Source organism: Poecilia reticulata, chromosome 9 (genome assembly GCF_904066995.2).
Source record: "Poecilia reticulata chromosome 9, P_reticulata-male-v2, whole genome shotgun sequence".
NCBI classification, from domain to species: domain Eukaryota; kingdom Metazoa; phylum Chordata; class Actinopteri; order Cyprinodontiformes; family Poeciliidae; genus Poecilia; species Poecilia reticulata.
The window spans coordinates 1854082-1874246 of NC_088838.1; the positions used below are offsets into that span (position 1 = coordinate 1854082).

At 37.2% G+C, this 20165-nt stretch overlaps 1 protein-coding gene and 2 long non-coding RNA genes across 5 annotated transcripts; 1 reads left to right on the plus strand and 2 right to left on the minus strand.

Annotated features, from left to right (window-relative positions):
* Positions 1-2376: 2376 nt before the first annotated feature.
* Positions 2377-3033, minus strand: LOC108166566 (uncharacterized). The gene is made up of 2 exons (XR_001776913.2): positions 2930-3033; positions 2377-2857 (listed from the first exon to the last, which is right to left on the minus strand). It is a non-coding gene; the product is annotated as an uncharacterized LOC108166566 (long non-coding RNA).
* A 2321-nt stretch (positions 3034-5354) lies between these two features.
* Positions 5355-12063, minus strand: LOC145552979 (uncharacterized). 2 transcript variants are annotated; one of them, XM_081611200.1, is made up of 7 exons: positions 11995-12063; positions 9939-10010; positions 9472-9543; positions 7652-7723; positions 6538-6609; positions 5682-5738; positions 5355-5611 (listed from the first exon to the last, which is right to left on the minus strand). In XM_081611200.1, exons 1-7 carry the CDS (start codon positions 12055-12057, stop codon positions 5411-5413), a joined length of 609 nt encoding a protein of 202 aa, XP_081467326.1. In that variant the 5' UTR covers positions 12058-12063; the 3' UTR covers positions 5355-5410. The 2 variants fall into 2 exon arrangements, with proteins under 2 accessions (XP_081467326.1, XP_081467327.1); XM_081611201.1 differs by having other exon boundaries at positions 5355-5738.
* Positions 12064-13824: 1761 nt separating this feature from the next.
* On the plus strand, positions 13825-15443 carry LOC145552985 (uncharacterized). Of its 2 annotated transcripts, none has more exons than XR_014089151.1 (3): positions 13825-14267; positions 14754-14868; positions 14966-15443. It is a non-coding gene; the product is annotated as an uncharacterized LOC145552985 (long non-coding RNA). The 2 variants fall into 2 exon arrangements; XR_014089150.1 differs by having other exon boundaries at positions 13826-14267; positions 14963-15443.
* The last annotated feature ends 4722 nt before the right edge of the window (positions 15444-20165 follow it).

Genomic DNA, 20165 nt, shown 5'->3' on the forward strand with positions numbered 1-20165 from the left:
CCTGCAGTGCCAGGCGTGTTCTCCTGCTTTAGCCAGTACATATCCGGTCCCATCTGAAGTTTATTAGAGAGCATTTGTATGTTCCAGAAGAGCATTGGGAGAATGTCATATGGTCAGATGAAATCAAAGTAGAACTGTTTGGTAGAAACACAACTCGTCATGTTTGGAGGAGAGTGAATGCTGAGTTGCATCCAAAGAACACCATTCCTACTGTCAGTGGCGCAACTACACATTAATCAAGTGGATGCGAAAACATAGATCGGCACCCCCCCTCCCCCCGAGGGATGGAACGTCAGGGTGAAGGAGCGACGCTCACACAACCCCCCCACCCCCCGAGGCGACAATACGTGAAAGGTAAAACTCGCTACATTTACCTCGTTATGTGCGCGAGGTGAAGGAGCGTAAGGCGTGCTGAAGTGTATGGGAAAACATCGGCGTGCCGCCCCCTCCAGACGGGGTTTTGGCGCCCCCTCTGGTGCTGCGCCCCTATGCGTTGCATACCCTGCATACCCACTTTTTGCGCCACTGCCTACTGTGAAGCCTGGGGGTGGCAACATCATGCATTCGGGCTGTTTCTTTGCAAAAGGACCAGGACGACTGATCCGTGTACATGAAAGAATGAATGGGGCCATGTGTTGTGAGATTTTGAGTGCAAACCTCCTTCCATCAGCAAGATGAAACCCAGCCATGTTTCATCTTCCAGCCAAGATGAAACACGGCTGGGTCTTTCAGCATGACAATGATCCCAAGCACACCACCAGGGCAACAAAGGAGTGACTTCATAAGAAGCATTTCAAGGTCCAGTCTCCAGATCTCAAACGGATAGAACCCCTTGGAGGGATTTGAAAGTCTTTGTTGCCCAGCAACACCCCCAAAACATCACTGCTCTAGAGAAGATCTGCATGGAGGAACGGGCTAAAATACCAGCTAGTGTGTGCCAACCTTGTAAAGACTTACAGAAAATGTTTGACCTCTGTCATTTGCCAACAAAAGATATATAACAAAGTATTTAGATGATCTTTTGATATTGACTAGATACTTATTTTCCACCATAATTTGCAAATAAATTCTTAAAAATCCAAAAAATGTGATTTTCTACATGTTTTCTCATTTTATTTCTCATAGTTGAGGTCTACATATGATCTCAATTACAGGCTTCTCTCATCTTCTAAGTGGGACAACTTGCACAATTGGTGCCTGACCAAATACTTATTTTCCCCACTGTATAACATTTAACACCAGATCTCTAATTTGCCAAAGTAAATTAGTCCACAAATTAAATTGTGAGTAATAAATTGGAATGACATAGAGAATAAGTATTAAACACACCTATGTGTGGCAAAGTCTTCCTGACAATTTTAAAATAAATCTTGTATAGAGAAGCTAGTCACATGCAATGCTCAGTGTGATTTTGACACATTGTTCTGCACCAGTGTTTTTCATTTATTTTCTGTCATGTTCCCCCAGGGATCATAATTTTTTTCATGCTCCCCACCCCAGTACCTTTCCCTCCCCATAATTGAAATACTATTGCAAATATATTTAATAATTTATCTGTACAAACCACTGTCTCAAGCAATGTATGACCTTATTATCAAAACAGCCGTTTATTGTTCCAAGTCTCAAAATAACTTCCAAGTTCAGTTTAAGTCAATCAGTAACATTTAATCAAGAGTACTCAGATTGAAAGAGAGAATGCAAATGATTCACTGGGATGTGCACACCCCACTATTTGAGAAGTAATGTACTACACAAATCTAGAAGGCTCTAGGAAACCTTTCCATGCACTCTGATCATCATTTGGAAAAGTACTATTTTAAGCTGGATAATTTCACCAGCTTTATTTCATTTCTTGAAACAAATTTAGTTTACTTTTGGTGTGTTTGAGACTATTGTCTTCCTTGGAATTCTACAATTGTTTTATTTGGATTTTATTAAGAATACTATTTCTGAATAACTTCTTTAAATAGGAAGTCTATCAGAACCATATATCATGATGTTCAAACCTACCAACTTCACTTTTAGTTATGTGTTCAATGACAAAGAGTTCTGCTTTGGCCTCATTTGACCCAACTATGTACTGTATTTGTTCTAGTATTTCACTGGTATGCCCAAATCTTTTGCAGCAAACTTGAAACAAGCTTAGCCTTGCATTTTCTTCAGCAGGTGAGTCTTGGGCAGTGAATGTACATAGAGGCCGTTGCCGCAGAGTACTTAAGTTCTTTGTGGGAAAGTGTACCGTCTCTTGGTTCTTCTAAAGCATAATGCAAGTGCTTGTTGGTTCAATGACAACTATTTTTAGCATTTATTTTATTTCTGTCATGTCGATATTAATTTTCCGAACCCACATGCAAGAACACGACCAGAAGAGACGAATAAAAGTACAATTATGGTTTATTGAAGTCAGGGGAAAATGGAGAGGGGGAGAATACTGGAACGGAGAACCAGGTCGTCTTACTGCCGATGAGAGACGCAAGGTTAGAAACTGCAAGGAGACTGTTGTCCAGAAATAATCAGAGAATGCTTATTTGAGAAGGGTGGAGTGATCAGCTTGGGTTTGTGTGAGTATGACTAGTTGGAGAGCGGACAGTGATAATTAGCGGCCGGAGTAGCGGCGTAGGTTTCTGTTCTTGTATCTTTTCTCCGGTGAGGTTCGGACTTGGGTCTCCTGACCCGGAACGCTCCGAAGGGGAATCCACCGGAGAATGATCCACGAAGGGGGAAGACGAACACACGAGGGGTGTCGTCTGACCGGTAACACCGGCAGCGTCGGGGGAAGACACAGGAGGTAGGTGATCCACAACAACGGGGAAACAAACTCACTCTCTCGGGAACAACGAGGAGACAGCTGGATCATCTGAAGAGGAAGACAAAAAGGAGTTAGTACAGCGAAGATCACAGAGGGCCTTTCTCTGGAACGATTTGTTACCGAGGTAAGCAAACACTCAAGCGATGAGAAGGAGCGGAGCTGCTGCTTATATCCAAGATCCACGCCCTCTAAACGAGCTGCAGGTGTGCGCCCGGGTTGAACCTCGCCGCTATCCAGGGGTAGCACATGGGTGACATCTAGTGGATGTCACGAGGAATAACGGTTTCAGAGACAAGTGAAAAATAAAAACTAAAACTAAAGAAAACAAACTAAGAAATAAAAGGGAAAAAAACACAGACCCTGACAATTTCTCTGTCAAAAAAACCTTCTAGGGACACCTGGCTCTGATGGCTGTATGCTGAAATTTTGTTCTTACCAATGATCTTTTCTTCATAATGAACTCCATAACATTCAGCGGAACATTCAGAATTTTTTTAATGGAGCTGTAGTCTTTACCGTTGCTGTGCTTTGTAACCTTTGTGAAGATCTCCAATATTTTACTAAAGTGAAAACTTTTTATTGACTGTGTTGTTATTAAACCAGCTGATAACGATTTGACCATAGCAGCAGAAATAGTTTTGAAATGCTGACAGACTTTAGCTAGTTTCAGTGTGTCACTCCAACTTTTTATTCAGAATTTAATTTGTGGTCAATTTGCATTAATTTTTGTGTTTATGTGGATCCCTTGTGTTTCTATCAACATTTGGTGTGAGGTTTATGTCACTGTCCTATAGGAAATTCATGACCTAAGAAAAATGTGAGGTGAGCATATTTTAACCATTTTATTCTCCCTGACTGTTGATTCTGATTTAGTTTTTCTGTTTTAGGGTCACACTACAGAACAATTTTTCCTGATGCACCAATCATGTCTGTCATTATCTTTCCCATCTGCGTAAGAAGTCATTTTTTCTTCTGCTTCTCCTTTTTTATTTTCTCATGCTGTCTTTTACATGTGTTTTTATCCCTCGGATTGTTGGTTTCTTACAATCAATATGGATTTTTTAATTTTCATCATTTGCGCACACACACACAGTTATTGATATTGTTTTTAGCAAAGGAAGTTCATTTTTGTTGCACTGCTAGATGAAATTCTGAATGAAATCATTAGGTCTATTGTTGGTATATGCTGTATTATTTTTAAATCTGTACATTTTAGCTTAGGTTTATTCAGCTTTTGTCTATCATTTTGATTCTAAATAATCCTCACACTTCTTACCTTACAGTTTCCATCAACCTCAAGTGAAGGCATCTTAATAAACACTAAGCATCTGCCTGAGGAGACTTGAAGACATCACTTAAAGGTGGCAAAATGACATTCTGACAGATGTCCTATTTAGTCTACCAGGGTTTATGCACTAATACACATGAATTTCGCGCAGACAGCAGATACAGTTACTAATGGACCTCTGTCAGGTGACTGCTTTAGTAAAGACCAAGGAGATAGTTACCATGGAAACAGGCATATATTAAACCCCCTAAACGAGCAGGAAGGTGCCTGTGTCCTTTATGCTCTAGCAGTTTCCCTTCTGAAAGGGACAACATTTATAACGGTCTAACAGAGGAAGTACGTTTTAAAATAACAATTGACGTTTTGGACTTGCCAAGTGTACAAAGACGCCAAGAAGACAAATGGAGACAAAAGGGAGCAGAGACCTTGGGGAAGGCTTTAAACATACCTCAGTACCAAGGCATTTTTCATCTGCAATATCTTAAGAGCCCTTTAAAATCTGTAACAGATAAAATCAGAAGTTTTTAGAGCAGTGTAAATAACTCTCATTATCAGTCCATGGACACTGGCAAAAGGGCAAATACTGTGCTGTTTGAGAAAAAAAGGAAGATTGTTTACACAAAAGCTATTAGCGACTGATGTTATTCATCAAGGAGCAGGATGGTGCCATGTGCTTCTCACCAATTCCTATGCATAAAACTCGTCTTCTAAGTTAAGTCCGTACCTCTGAGCAAATGAATAATAATACAAATATTTTTTTAAAATAAAAATGGCCAAGGCAACTGTTCATAAAAATACAAATACATATTAAAGACTGTTCAAGTAATATTCTGACTATTTTCACACAAATTAGGTGCTGCAGTTCAAATGGTTAGACATACTCTAGAGTTCAGTTTTACTGCTCTGTTTCAACAAAACTGATCCAGAAGCTGTGCTGCATAGACACACACACACACACACGCACACACACACACACACACACACACGCACACGCACACGCACACACACACACACACACACACACGCACACACACATATACTGGTTTTGGTGTACTAGCAGGACACTTTTTTCAAACCAGTTTTTTGCAACACTAAACGGACACCCCTTTCCACTTATGCTAGAAAGACGTAGTAAGTTGTCAAAAATCTTGTTAGAGTTACACAACATAGATCTCACTTAAAAATTTAGATACACACTTCAGAACTCAAAATACAAGAATGTGACCCAATGCTGTATTAAAAGGACAAACGATAATGAGGTGCTTGGCTCCGCCCATGACACCAACAGTAATTGTCAGGGCCAATTTTATTTATCAGGACCATGGCATACACATACAAAAAACATAAAACTCATGTGCATTAAGAAGTCCAAAAATGGAAATATGGACTATAACTAGTCCATATTTCTGTGGAGTGCATTTGTCATCCCATGAGATGTCTGAATCATCTACGGAATCAGGAGCATACTCCTCTTCTGATGATATCGCTTCACTTGAACTTTGTTCTGGACAGACCTGTTGATTAAAAACATATTTTGTATACATTGAAAGCGTTTCAGCAAGAATATTTCTACTAAAAGCTTACCAGTGATGTCCTCCTTTTATTTACAATAACACATTTTGTGCAGGGCCTGGTTGCAAACTAGACAGAGAAAAGTAAGAATTGACAAAGGGAGGTAGCATAAGTATTTAAAAAGTCAGTGCTGCACTATGACTCAATTTCAACATACAGCACAACTAGACATGGAAGATCATATTCAAAAGATGAACCCAATTCCCATTCTCAAAAAAATTACCTTTACATCACACACCACTCCATTTCAGAGGTGAAAACAGTCCTTCAAATAAAACATTTTTCTAAACTTGACATTTCATCATGGATGATATCATGATCTCACACACAGTGAACCACCGTTAACCGAAAAAAGTGTAATCTTAAAATAAGAATTTGATCCTGACACTTGTGTAGGTATCAAAACCAATGAATTGTTATGATTAATTGTTTTGAATCGCAATAACCATGTGTTTGAACAGTACTTAGTATTCTCATGACTATTTTAGAAAATAAAAAGGTCATTGAGATAAAACTTATGTCAGGTGAGTTGCCAGAAAATAATTTGCATGCATCCAACTCAGCAGCCTGACAAGGCATCTCTATGGAGAGCTAAAATGAAGGGATAAACACTGAATGATTGTTTCTAAAAATAAAACAATGTCCACCTAATGTATGAACCTATCCAGTTTATTACAGAGGATCCATGTGTCTGTGCTCATCTGAACTTAACTTTCATTCTTTTCTACATGTAATTTCAAAACTCAGTCCTCCAAATTTCTGCACCTTACATGAGTATTACACAAGACCAGTGTGTTTGAATAGTACTTAATATTATTTCAATGACTTTATATAAGAAACAAAGTTGGTTGTCGGAGACCAAAAATACCTCTGGAGGGTTGGTTGAACTGGATCCGCATACATCCACGTCACCAGCCTGACACAGTTCATCTTTGTAAATCTGAAATGTAAAGAACACTCACTAAATGTGAGTTTGTTGCCAATGTAGAGAACAGTCCTCCCTATTCCTGCACCTTACATTTTGAGTATTACACTGGACCCATGTGTATGTCCACTCCTAAATGTGACTTTCATTTTCTGTACTTGTAATTTCAATACTCAGTCCTCACTATTCCTGCACCTTATATTTTGAGTATTACACAGGACCTGTGTGTATGTGTGTTTCTAAATGTCATTTTCATTCTTTTCTACCTGTAATTTCAAAATTCAGGTTTCCAAATTTCTGCAACTTACATGATGAATATTACACAAGACCAGTGTGTATGTGCACTCCTAAATGTGACTTTCATTCTTCTGTACTTGTAATTTCAATACTCAGTCCTCACTATTCCTGCACCTTATATTTTGAGTATTACACAGGACCTGTGTGTATGTGCGTTTCTAAATGTCATTTTCATTCTTTTCTACCTGTAATTTCAAAATTCAGGTTTCCAAATTTCTGCAACTTACATGATGAGTATTACACAAGACCAGTGTGTATGTGCACTCCTAAATGTGACTTTCATTTTTCTGTACTTGTAATTTCAATACTCAGTCCTCACTATTCCTGCACCTTATATTTTGAGTATTACACAGGACCTGTGTGTATGTGCGTTTCTAAATGTCATTTTCATTCTTTTCTACCTGTAATTTCAAAATTCAGGTTTCCAAATTTCTGCAACTTACATGATGAGTATTACACAAGACCAGTGTGTATGTGCACTCCTAAATGTGACTTTCATTTTTTTGTACTTGTAATTTCAATACTCAGTCCTCCCTATTCCTGCACCTTACATTTTGAGTATTACACAAGACCTGCGTGTATGTGCGCTTCTAAATGTAGCTTTCATTCTTTTGTACTTGTAATTTCAAACCTCAGTTCTCTCCTTTTATGCAGCTTACATATCAAGTGTTACGCAAGACTTGTGTGTTTGAACAGTACTTAACATCATATCAAAAACTGTATTTTAGAAAATAAGTTGGTCGTTGGAGACCAAAATTACCTCTGGAGGGTTGATTGAACAGGACCCGCCTGAATCCACGTCACCAGCCTGACACGGTTCATCTTTGGAAATCTGAAATATAAAGAACACTCACTGAATATGAGTTTGTTCCCAATTTAGAAAACAGTCCTCCCTATTCCTGCCCCTTCCATTTTGAGTATTACACAGGACCTGTGTGTATGATCGCTTCTAAAACAGCTTTCATTCTTCTGTACTTGTAATTTCAAAACGTAGTCCTCCTTATTCCGGCACCTTACATTTTGAGTATTACACTGGACCTGTGTGTATGTGCGCTTCTAAATGTAACTTTCATTCTTTTGTACATGTAATTTCAAAACTCAGTCCTCCCTTTTTATGCAGCTTACATATCAAGTATTACACAAGACCTGTGTGTTTGAACCGTACTTAACAGTCATCCCCAACCACAGGCCGCAGATCAGTACCAGTCCGTGAACCAATTGGTACCGGGCCGCACAAGAAAAATATTTTCGTGTTACATATTGTCTGAGTATGGAGGATCGTTTATTTTGAAAACCCTTTAACCGGATTCTCTCGGTTACGTCTTGCTCACCAACATTGAGCCCACAATGAGTAAGAAAGCGATATGTTAGGAAAGTTTCTTTGGAAAAGGGGAAAAGGACCAGAGACAGGAGAGTGGATTTATCCTGGACTTGTAGGTGACTCCCATGTTCCAAGCCCACTCTGCATAATATGTACCGGCTTACAAATGAGGCAATGGAGCTTCAAACTGCTTTGCCATTACACTCTCTGCATTGTGTGTCATCGTTTCCAAGGTCGGATCATCTCATTGCAGAGAAACAAGCTCAGGACTCCCATTAATTTGTCATTGTCGTAAGTTAAAATTTTCATGAAAATAAATATTCGTTTTTGTGGCATTTTCAAATCTTATATTGAAGGGATGTGTGAACGTTAGCATAGCGACTAGAGTCAGAGAGCATTATGGCAGTGATCGAGACGAGAAAAGAGGAGTATAGCTTGTAAGTCTTAAGTCTGGTTCACACGGCAAGATTTTAGGATTGTCAGACGATTTTCCAAATTCTGTGACCACAGAGCTGATAAAAGTACAACAGGTTTATGTGTCGAGCCACATAACAGGAGCAAATCTTGCCATGTGAGCAGGCTTTAGTACAAAATGATGTCACAACTACAATCTACCTGCAATGCATATAGCTAGTGTAAGCATCAAGCCTTGACTGAATGAATAGCCTTGTGTCACGTTAATTTAATGATGGATAGCTGAAAAGTTACCGGGTTTATCAACTGTGGTAGCAATTTTGCTCCAACTCCACTCGTCATCATTTCTGTGGATATTCTTTGTACAAAATGCTGAATAAACATTCATGCTGTTTCTACATATCTCCGATGTCCACCGGACTCATTTTGGGCATGTCAACTCAGCTGTTTGGGATTCCCCTCCATGAGCTACGTCACAGCGTTTTCTGATTGGCTGCCTGTCAAATTGAACAGGTTGAGTTCTAGCTCCCAATCAAGGAAAACCCTACAAGCTGTGAGAATATGCCCGATTTTAGATCGGAGCAGTCCCAATGTTCCAACGACTGGATGTGATCAGTCTTAGCATGCCATAGATGGCAGGATGAACGGTTACGATTATCGCAAGCAACGTTCTAAGATTGTTGTAAGGAGAAATTCGGGGTAAAAAAAGAAGAACCCGAGCCACAGAAAAATGGCCAAGTCTTCACCGGTCCGCGGTGATAAAAAGGATGGGGACCACTGGTACTTAATATCATTTCAAAGACTTTATCTTAGAAAATAAGTTGGTCGATGGAGACCAAAATTACCTCTGCAAGGTTGGTTGAACAGAATCCGCATGCATCCACGTCACCAGCCTGACACAGTTCATCTTTGGAAATCTGAAATGTAAAGAACACTCACTAAATGTGAGTTTGTTCCCAATGTAGAAAACAGTCCTCTCTATTCCTGCACCTTACATTTTGAGTATTACACAGGACCTGTGAGTATGTGTCCTTCTCAATGTAACTTTCATTCTTCTGTACTTGTAATTTCGAAACTCAGTCCTCCCTATTCCTGCACCTTACATTTTGAGTATTACACAGGACTTGTGTGTATGTGCGCTTCTAAATGCAATTTTCATTTTTCTATACTTGTAATTTCAAAACTCAGTCCTCTCTTTTTATGCAGCCAACATATTTAATATTAGACAACACCTATGTGTTTTAACAGTACTTAATATCATTTCAATTACTTTATTTTAGAGAATAAGTTGGTCGATTGAGACCAAAATTACCTCTGTAGGATTGGTTGAACAGAATCCACATGCATCCATGTCACCACCCTGACACAGTTCATCTTTGGAAATCTGAAATGTAAAGAACACTCACTAAATGTGAGTTTGTTCCCAATGTAGAAAACAGTCCTCTCTATTCCTGCACCTTACATTTTGAGTATTACACAGGACCTGTGAGTATGTGTCCTTCTCAATGTAACTTTCATTCTTCTGTACTTGTAATTTCGAAACTCAGTCCTCCCTATTCCTGCACCTTACATTTTGAGTATTACACAAGACCTGTGAGTACTCCTGATCAAAATCTTAAGACCAGTCAAAAAATTGCAAGAATTTGCATTTTGCACTATTGGATCTTAAGTCCAAATTAGAGCTTCACAATGTTAAAGGAAAAAATCAGTGCAAGAGACAAGAACTTTTGAGCAGGCAATTTTCTGAAAACTGCATTTACACTCAAACATGATTTTTTTCAGCTGATCAAAAGTTTAAGACCATAGTCTTTAAAAGCCAAAAGATGTGCCAAACTCTGGATTCCATGTCATTTTCTGTCAAGTCTTTACACTGTCAAGACCTCGTGATGGCAAAAGCAAAAAAGCACACTGACTTTGAACGTAGTAGGATTGCTGAGCTGCATAAGCAAGGCCTCTCACAATGTGCCATTGCTGCTGAGGTTAGACGCAGTAAGACAGTCATTTTGCATTTTTTAAATGATCCTGAGGGTTATGGAACAAAAAAGTCAAGTTTTAGACCCAAAACAATTTCACCAGCTCTGAGCCACAGGATCGGATTGGCTGTACGTCAAGACACGGGACGATCCTCTACCCAAATTAAGGCCATTACTGGTGCTGACTGCAGCCCAATAACCATCAGACCGCATCTGCGAGAGAAAGAAGGGCTTCAGAAACAAAACACAAAAAACGTCTTCAAAGGCCACGTCTTCTTTAACGCCACAAAATTTCCCGTTTGGACTTTGCAAGGGTGCGCCAAACATGGGACATTGAAAGGTGGAAGAAAGTTATCTTCTCTGATGAGAAAACATTTAACCTTGATGGTCCTGATGGCTTCCAACGTTACTGGCATGACAAGGAGATCCCACCTGAGATGTTTTCTACATGGCACAGTGGTGGGGGCGCCATCATGATTTGGGGTGCGTTTTCCTTCAATGGAACAATTGAGCTTCAGGTTGTGCAGGTTCATAAGGGAAGATGTTGCAGCGGGAATCCCTCATGACTGAGGGCCCTTGTCTGTGTGGTAATGATTGGGTTTTTCAACAGGACAATGCTGCAGTTCACAATGCCCGCCTGACAAGGGAGTTCTTCCAAGAGAATGACATCACTCTTTTTGACCATCGTGCATGTTCCCCGGATCTAAACCCAATTGAGAACATTTGGGGATGGATGGCAACGTAAGTTTACAAAAATGGACATCAGTTCCAGACAGTGAATGCCCTTCGTGAAGCCATCTTCAACACTTGGAGCAACGTTTCCACTAGCCTCCTGGAAACATTGGCATCAAGCATGCCTAAATGATTGAAGTCATCAACTTCAATCATTCTTGAAGAGCTACCATTCTTGTAGCTCCACAAGAATGGTGGAGCTACTCATTACTGAGTCCTTTTTTTGACACTCTGATTTCTGTTTTGGGGGGTTTCTCTGGTTTTTTTGAGCTATGGTTTTAAACTTTTGATCAGCTGAAAAAAATCATGTTTGAGTGTAAATGCAGTTTTCAATGAATTCCCCACTCAAACGTTTTTGTCTATTATGCTGATTTCTTCTCTTAACATTGTGAAGCTCTACTTAGAACCTTCTTAAGATCCAATAGTGCGAAATGTAAATTCTTGCAGTTTTTTAACTGGTCTTAAGATTTTGATCAGGAGTGTATGTGTGCTTCTAAATGTAATTTTCATTCTTCTATACTAGTAATTTCAAAACTCAGTCCTCCCTTTTAATCCAGCTAACATATTTAGTATTACACAACACCTATGTATTTGAACAGTACTTAATATCATTTCAATTACTTTATTTTAAAGAACAAGTTGGTCGATGGAGACCAAAATTACCTCTGCAAGGGTTGGTTGAACAGAATCCGCATGAATCCACGTCACCAGCCTGAAACAGTTCATCTTTGGAAATCTGAAATGTAAAGAACACTCACTAAATGTGAGTTTGTTCCCAATGTAGAAAACAGTCCTCCCTATTCCTGCACCTTACATTTTGAGTATTACACAGGACCTGTGTGTATGTGTGCTCCTCAATGTAACTTTCATTCTTCTGTACCTGTAATTTCAAAACTCAGTCCTCCCTATTCCTGCACCTTACATTTTGAGTATTACACAGGACCTGTGTGTATGTGTGCTTCTAAATGTAATTTTCATTCTTCTATACTTGTAATTTCAAAACTCAGTCCTCCCTTTTAATCCAGCTAACATATTTAGTATTACACAACACCTATGTGTTTGAACAGTACTTAATATGATTTCAATTACTTTATTTTAGAGAATAAGTTGGTCGATGGAGACCAAAATTACCTCTGCAAGGGTTGGTTGAACAGAATCCGCATGCATCCACGTCACCAGCCTGACACAGTTCATCTTTACACTGCAAAAACTGAAATCTTAGTAAGATTAAATATCTTAAATTAAGGAGATTTTTCTTGTTTTCTTTCTGACAAGATAATTTTTCTCACCAAGAGGGATTTATGTAAGAATATTTTTCTTATTTTAAGTGTTTTTGTACTTAATTATCTCAGTAAGATATAAAAGCTTAATGTTAAGAAAATATTACTTATTATGAGTAAATATGTGCTAGAATCTAGAATATCTAGAATATCAATATTTACCAATCAAACTTCAAGTCTTATTTTATAAGAACTTATTTTATATAAGTAAAAATTTCTTATTTCAAGCACAGAAAGCGAAATCACATACTTAATTAAATGTATTCAGATAATTAAAACAGACTATGTCCAAATGGAATCCTTTGTGTTATTGTCAATGAAAAATTAAAAAAAACCCATGAACTTATATTCTTGTATAAGTTGGCAGAGTGTACAGGAAATTATAATTTAATATTTAAACGATTGACATTTAACACAACAATTTCAGAAACAATATCAGTTTATATATCATGATAATTCTTGGCATGTTTCCATCTGCTAGGGACCTTCTTAATTTGATCTTCTTGATGCAAGATGTGGGACCTCTTACTGACATGTCATGAAATTTCTATTGATGTGTGATGTGAAATGGCTGGTATTCCACACAATGAGATTAGAATCAACAATATTGATTAGCTCAATGTCATGATAAATATTTTAACTTTTGGTTTATATTTCAAATTCTTACTTTATAAGTTACTAATATTAGTTTGAACAATATTTTATTCATCATGTTTGTAACCCCTTTTATGACATCATACAATCCACATGGGAAAGCGCCCAAAATGTCAGTGAGATAGTATTAATGTTCGATACAACAGATTTTCTTTCCGATCCAATACCGAGTAAAATTTAAGGTGGTATTGGCAATACAGATCCCATACTTTGTGCAAAAGACAATTAATTTGTTTCTTAATTAAATAAAAAATAAATGTAATCCATATCTTGGCTTCATAAAAAGAACACAATGTACTCTGATGCACTCATTTAAACTCAGAAGTACATTGAGAACAATCTCGTTTACTATAAGCTATTTTAATTCAGCAGAAATATACAAAACATATGAAAATGGAGTTGCAAACTAAAAAAAGAAAATTAGTAAAGTAATAACCCTACTAAACACATCCTTGTTTAATTATTAAAACTACTATAAAATGACAGCTGAAATTCCTCCATGTCACTTTTTAATAATCTGTCAACATGTTCATTTCTGAGTGAGTGAGCGTCAGCAGCACGCTGCGCTTGGGCATTACGTCGTTACACATTACATACTCACCAGGCGGAAGAAAAAGTAGTTCCCATTAACAACGTTTCATTTCGGCAAGATCTCAATAATTTAGTTACTTTCTAACTTGCTCTTGTTAATCTACATTATCTCAAATTACTAAAGTGTTGAAAGTATTGATCCTTGGATCTGACAATAGATTTTAAAGAATTAAGTTCTGGTATCGGAAGAATCGATATTTCAGTATCAATCCGCACATCACTAACGGCAACGCCAGAGATCATTTAACTGCCCTGATTAACCGTTAATTCAGTTGTAACAGCCTAACTAAGCTTTTATCTACTGTACTTTTATAAGATTTTCTTTTGGCAAATTCTCTAATCTCGGTTGGACATGAATGAAGATGGAGGACTTTTTTACGTGTATAGACCCTACAGCTGCTGTACTGAGAGGTAAGTTTAAAGTTGTCTGTCTTTCTAAGATAAGCTAACTGAAGCTAGTTAGCATGTCGTGATATGCCAATTTTCATCCGCGGTTAAAGAGCCGCTCTTGTGAATATGAGCTTTGAACAGTTATTAACCACAATAGCTGTGGCTTAAAAATATCGACACGAGTTCTTGGTAGCTTCCGTTTTTTAACATAGCTAAGGTGGCTTCTCATTCGTGGCTTATGATTCGGGAAATGGTTAAGGGCAATTCCGCCTAGTATTTCACTAACTGAGGGTGTTTGATGTGCTGTAATTTAAAAACTTAAATGCAATGAGTCTAAAAGGTTAGATATTCCACACTGTTACCAGGATATTTTAAACACTATTTTTGATTTGTGAATTTAAGTAGTCCTAGTTTGATTTAATTAAAATAACTTTCTTGCCATCTTGAATTCATGTAATATTGTAATTGAGCACATAAACTAAAATAAGACTTGTTTTATTTTTCAAGTAAACCAAACTGTTGCCATGGTGAAGCCTATGCCAGACACATCTCCAATCACGTATTGCACCATCTACAAGAAACTTTGGGAATTGCAAGTGGCGGCATCCTTCACATTCTTGAGGTAAGAAATTTATGATACTGATTCATCATTACACTGATTAGTCCCTAAAACGTGGTTTGTTTTGTGATTGTTTTTCTGTCTGTGCTCCAATTAGCAGATGACCCAACAACTTCAAACAAGATCACTTTTCAGCTCTGTGGTGATCGTGAAACCAACTTTCTACTGGCCATTGGAACCATGCCTGCCCTGATCTTCTGAAAGGAGGACATCATAGCTACTACACCTTTCAGCATCCGTGTGTGGGGCCACTCCTCTCTGTGCTGCTGACAGACGTCTTGAGAACGCCGTTCGTAACTGAGGCAAGACTTCCACATATAAAAGGCTATGGCTTATTGGAAGAAGTTCATTGCGGGGGAAGCTCCTATTGTTGACATCTAATCCCAAGATTTTTTTTTGCTTTGGACAATTTGGTTTGCTTGACTCTTAGTGCAGCAGATGTGTCCGATCGTCATTGTTCTGTCATTTTACAGGATTGTTTCAGAATCAGATGCCCATCCAGACTTTAAATTCTGACCAGTAGTCATGTTTTATTGTGTTTATGTGAAACTTAAACGTAATAAAGATGTTAAAAGTAATTGAACTTATGTCTTCATTTCAGCAAGCCAATAACATCTCTTGTTCCAGTATTCACAGGATCAATTTTTGGATTTTTGTCTTAGCATAAGAACCTTGAGTAAAGCTGTGACAAAATATATATTTTAATCCTATGCAACAATAAAAATAAACTAGATTTAGGTATACACTGCAAAAAGTCCCCTTTCAAAAACAAAAAAAAAAGTACAAAAATAGGGTATAATTTTCTTAAAATAAGAAAAATTATCTGCCAACAGAACAAGAAAATTTATCTTGTCAAGATTTTCCAAAACAAGAAAAAATATCTAACCAAGATAAACCTACAAATATCTTAAAATTAGTGTATTTGTACTTAAAACAAGCCAATTTTACTAATACAAATAGAATATATGAGATTTATTTTCTTAATACATAGAACATTTTTCTTAAAATAAGAACATTTTACGCTATTTTAAGAAATTCAGTGTCAAGTAACATTTTCTTTACTTGAGATAATTTTTCTTAAAATAAGATAATATATCTTACTCGTATAAGTAAAATTGGCTTGTTTTAAGTAAAAATACACTAATTTTAAGATATTGTAGGTTTATCTTGGTAAGATATTTTTTCTTGTTTTAGAAAATCTTGACAAGATAAATTTTCTTGTTCTGTTGGCAGATAATTTTTCTTATTTTAAGAAAATTATACCCTATTTTTGTACTTTTTTTTCTTGTTTTTGAAAGGGGACTTTTTGCAGTGTAGAAATCTGAAATGTAAAGAACACTCACTATATGTGAGTTTGTTCCCAATGTAGAAAACAGTCCTCCCTATTCCTGCACCTTACATTTTGAGTATTACACAGGACCTGTGTGTATGTGTGCTCCTCAATGTAACTTTCATTCTTCTATACTTGTAATTTCAAAACTCAGTCCTCCCTATTCCTGCACCTTACATTTTGAGTATTACACAGGACCTGTGTGTATGTGCGCTTCTAAATGTAATTTTCATTCTTCTATACTTGTCATTCCAAAACTCAGTCCTCCTTTTTATGCAGCTAACATATCTAGTATTACACAACACATGTGTGTTTGAACAATATTTAATATCATTTCAATTACTTTATTTTAGAGAATAAGTTGGTCGTTGGAGACCAAAATTACCTTTGGAGGGTTGGTTGAACAGGATCCGCATGTCCACATCACCAGCCTGACGGTTCAACTTTGGAAATCTGAAATGAAGGGATGTACACTGAATTATTCCATAAATAAAGTCCACCAACTATATGAGCAAAGCACCTTTAGCTGAACACACCTCTACCTGTAGGTACACATAATAAGTAGGATAAACTTTAAACAATGCAGATATATCAAATAGTAGCAAATGAAATTAACATTTTTCAAAATCAATTGATCTAATTGTATGTCTTTCTGTGGTTACTTAAACATTTTTTGTCAACTGAATGCAACTCATTATTTTGTACTTGTAATTTCAAAACTCAGACTGTTTTCATATATATATATATATATATATATATATATATATATAATATAAGCTTTTGTATTTTGAGCAGTTGCTTGTCTCCTTTGGAAAAAGAAAGGTATTCTGATTATAATGATCATCGAACATGATCTATGCTAATAATGTGTAGTATAAAAATAGTTTAAAAGTGAAAAAGCAAAACAAAGGAAAAAACAATCCTTTAATAAACACTGGAATCCTATGCATAATAAAGTCACAACTCACCTTTAAATGAATTGGGGTATTTTACATCAAATCCTTCTTTATCTTCACCTAAGGAGCAATAACAATTGGAATCATGTTTGCTCTCTGAGACCTCTTTGCTGACATCTTCTGCAAAGATCAGAGAATGTGTTGCTGAGTAACAACATGATACTGTACACCAGGGGTGTTAAACTCCAGGCCTCCTGGGCCAGTGTACTGCAACTTTTACATGTCTGTCTGGTCTAAAACACCTTAAGTATATTACTGAAATAGCTTCTCAGTGCAGTCAAGTTGATGACCATCCCATCTGATCCAGCCATGTGATATCAGAAACACATCTAAATGTTGCTGGACACCAGCCCTCAAGACCTTGAGTTTGACACCCCTGCTGTACATAATATGATTTGGTGTTATTTTATGCGAAAATGATGTACTGAAGTACACAGTTCTACATAATTGACTTTCTATTGACAGGTTCTCAAAATCTTTTAAAAAATTAAAACATCATCTTAATACTAATGATTACTATCTAGGATAATTTGTGCCTGTGAAACAATATCACTCACTGATGTACAGAAAATGACCAAATACAGTTTTATCTAATTCTGGAGTGAGCCACCTTCCCTTTAAACTCTGGTACACTGGCTAACATGGTTGGTAATTACTAGCTAAACTGCTGCAAATCAGATGCTTTGGTGTATCCAAGCATCAAGTAACCTACAACATTCTGCAAAATTACTAAACTATATGTACTTAAATGTCTTAAGAGATTCTGTATGAGTCTTACCTCTTTCTCCACGCAAAACAAATGAAACAAGTTAAATGAATACTAATGGCTTGCACCTGGACTTGTCGGATTGTACCAAGTTGATGGAGGAGGAGGGATACAACAAAAGGAGAATTCCATTTTGTTTCTGAAGCACACAAGGTCTGATTTTTTTCCAGGAACAAGAAAAAACTATTTGAGTAATATTTTGTAACTTTCATTTAATATTTCAAAGTTAAATAGTTTATCATACATTTTTCTTTATTTAAGAGGCAACAGTTAGATGGTATCTCCCACCAGCAATGTTGTCACTTCTTTTAATCATTTCTGTTCAATCAATTAATTATGTTTATTTGTATAGCACATTTCAGCAGCAGGGCAGTTCCAAACACTATCATAAAAACAAACTGTTTTTATGATAAAGATCCAACATAAACTGTTGTCTAATGGCAGACACAACACCTGCAGAAAAAGGTTGGCTGATGTACCTGCCAATAGACAATTTAGACTACCTAGACAATCTACATGCATGCAGAGTAGCGACATTGAGATTACGACAAAATATACATTTTAAAAGTTTTGTGCTAACAGTAACATAAGTAATCATGATATTTTTGGCACTTTAAATATTTTTTAAATAAAGGCTTTTTATTTTTATATTTGTAATTCTGTATTACTCCATGACTGGTTATCCCTTCTTTCAAATTCAAAAATACTTTATTGATCCTAAAAGGGAAATTAAATAAAAAAAAGCTTGGGTCCTCTACCACAAGCCTTGGAGCGTGAGTGGTCTTCACAGTATATTAGCAGTTCCCAAAGGTGTGCTTCTCTGTATCAAGAGGTCTGATGTATCTCCAGGTATTTGTTTGAGTCACTGTTCCAGTTTAGGGGTCATTACCCTGAGGGTTTCAGTGACCACAGGCACTACTGTTGACTTCAACTTCCACATTCTTTGTAACCACCTAAGACCCAAACTCTTGCATGGCATGCATTATTAATTCGTCTGATATTTGGGTTGATTGGGACCTAATGATTGCAAAAACAAAGAATTATCTTTTTATATGATATCTGGACATCATTTTTCTCAGAAAAATACTTATTCATTTTAAATCACCATGTTTAGCACCATGGTAAAGCTATACAGTTGCTAACTTTTGTAAACTTACACAACAAAAGAAACACTGAACATCTTGAGTCTAACCTGTAATGTGTTATAATCTTCCACCACCACTAAGTCATAAAATAATGGCCTAACGTGTGGACACCAGACCCCATCTAGAGCAAAATTTAGTATTGTGGACTAGACAGTCCAAAATAAGTCATCCACTTATGTGGACAAATTTTTTCTCAGGTTCTAGGAGGATGATGGTTCTTTTAGTCTTTGGTATTTCTCTAGTTTTTTTCTGTACCTTCTGTTCATTCAGGATAGCTACATCATAACAACTGCTTTGCTCTACTGCTCAATGATCACCATGTTCAGTTGGTTTGCTTTTCCTGTTTTGTCTTCCTGTATATGGAAGGCCCACAGAATCTTAGCTTGTATGTTTTCTACCACCTTGTGTGGCATTTCCCATTTTAAAGAGGTGTGTTCAAGGTTATATTCCCTTCAGATGTTTCTTCACACTATTCTGGGTACTTGGTTGTGGCGTTCCATGTATTCTTATCATGCTACCATCTTGCATCCTGGTGTTAGCTACTAGATTGTCTCAGGGGACTCATTGCATAGCATTCACTGAATATCTTGCTTGGTATTACAAATCTGGGTCGTTATTGCTCTGGTTCTAGGGACCTGCTTATGTGCCATCATGAATACTGCCTCTGTGTTGTGGTTCAGTCTAAGACTTTGTCAAATGGAGCTGTCAGTGCATACCTGTTGATTGTCTGGACCTTGTTTCTGTCATTGGACTTGCCTTACTATTTGTAAGTACAGTGGCTTGCAAAAGTATCCATAGCCCTTGAACTTTTCCATATTTTGTCACAACTGCAAATATATTTTCACAGAATTTTATGGAAAATAAAAGCTAAAAGTCCAGTATTCAGCCCCCGTCCCCTGAATGCAACCAATTGTCTTCAGAAGTTGACTGCTAATGGTAAAAAATTCAACTCCTCTATGACTGCCACAAAAGTTGGCTAAGAGAATATTGGGGAACAAACAGCATGAAGTCCAAGGAACACACCAGACAGGACAGGGATAAAGTTGTGGAGAAGCTTAAAGCAGGCTTAGGCCATCTCACAGACTACTGTTCCATTAATCATC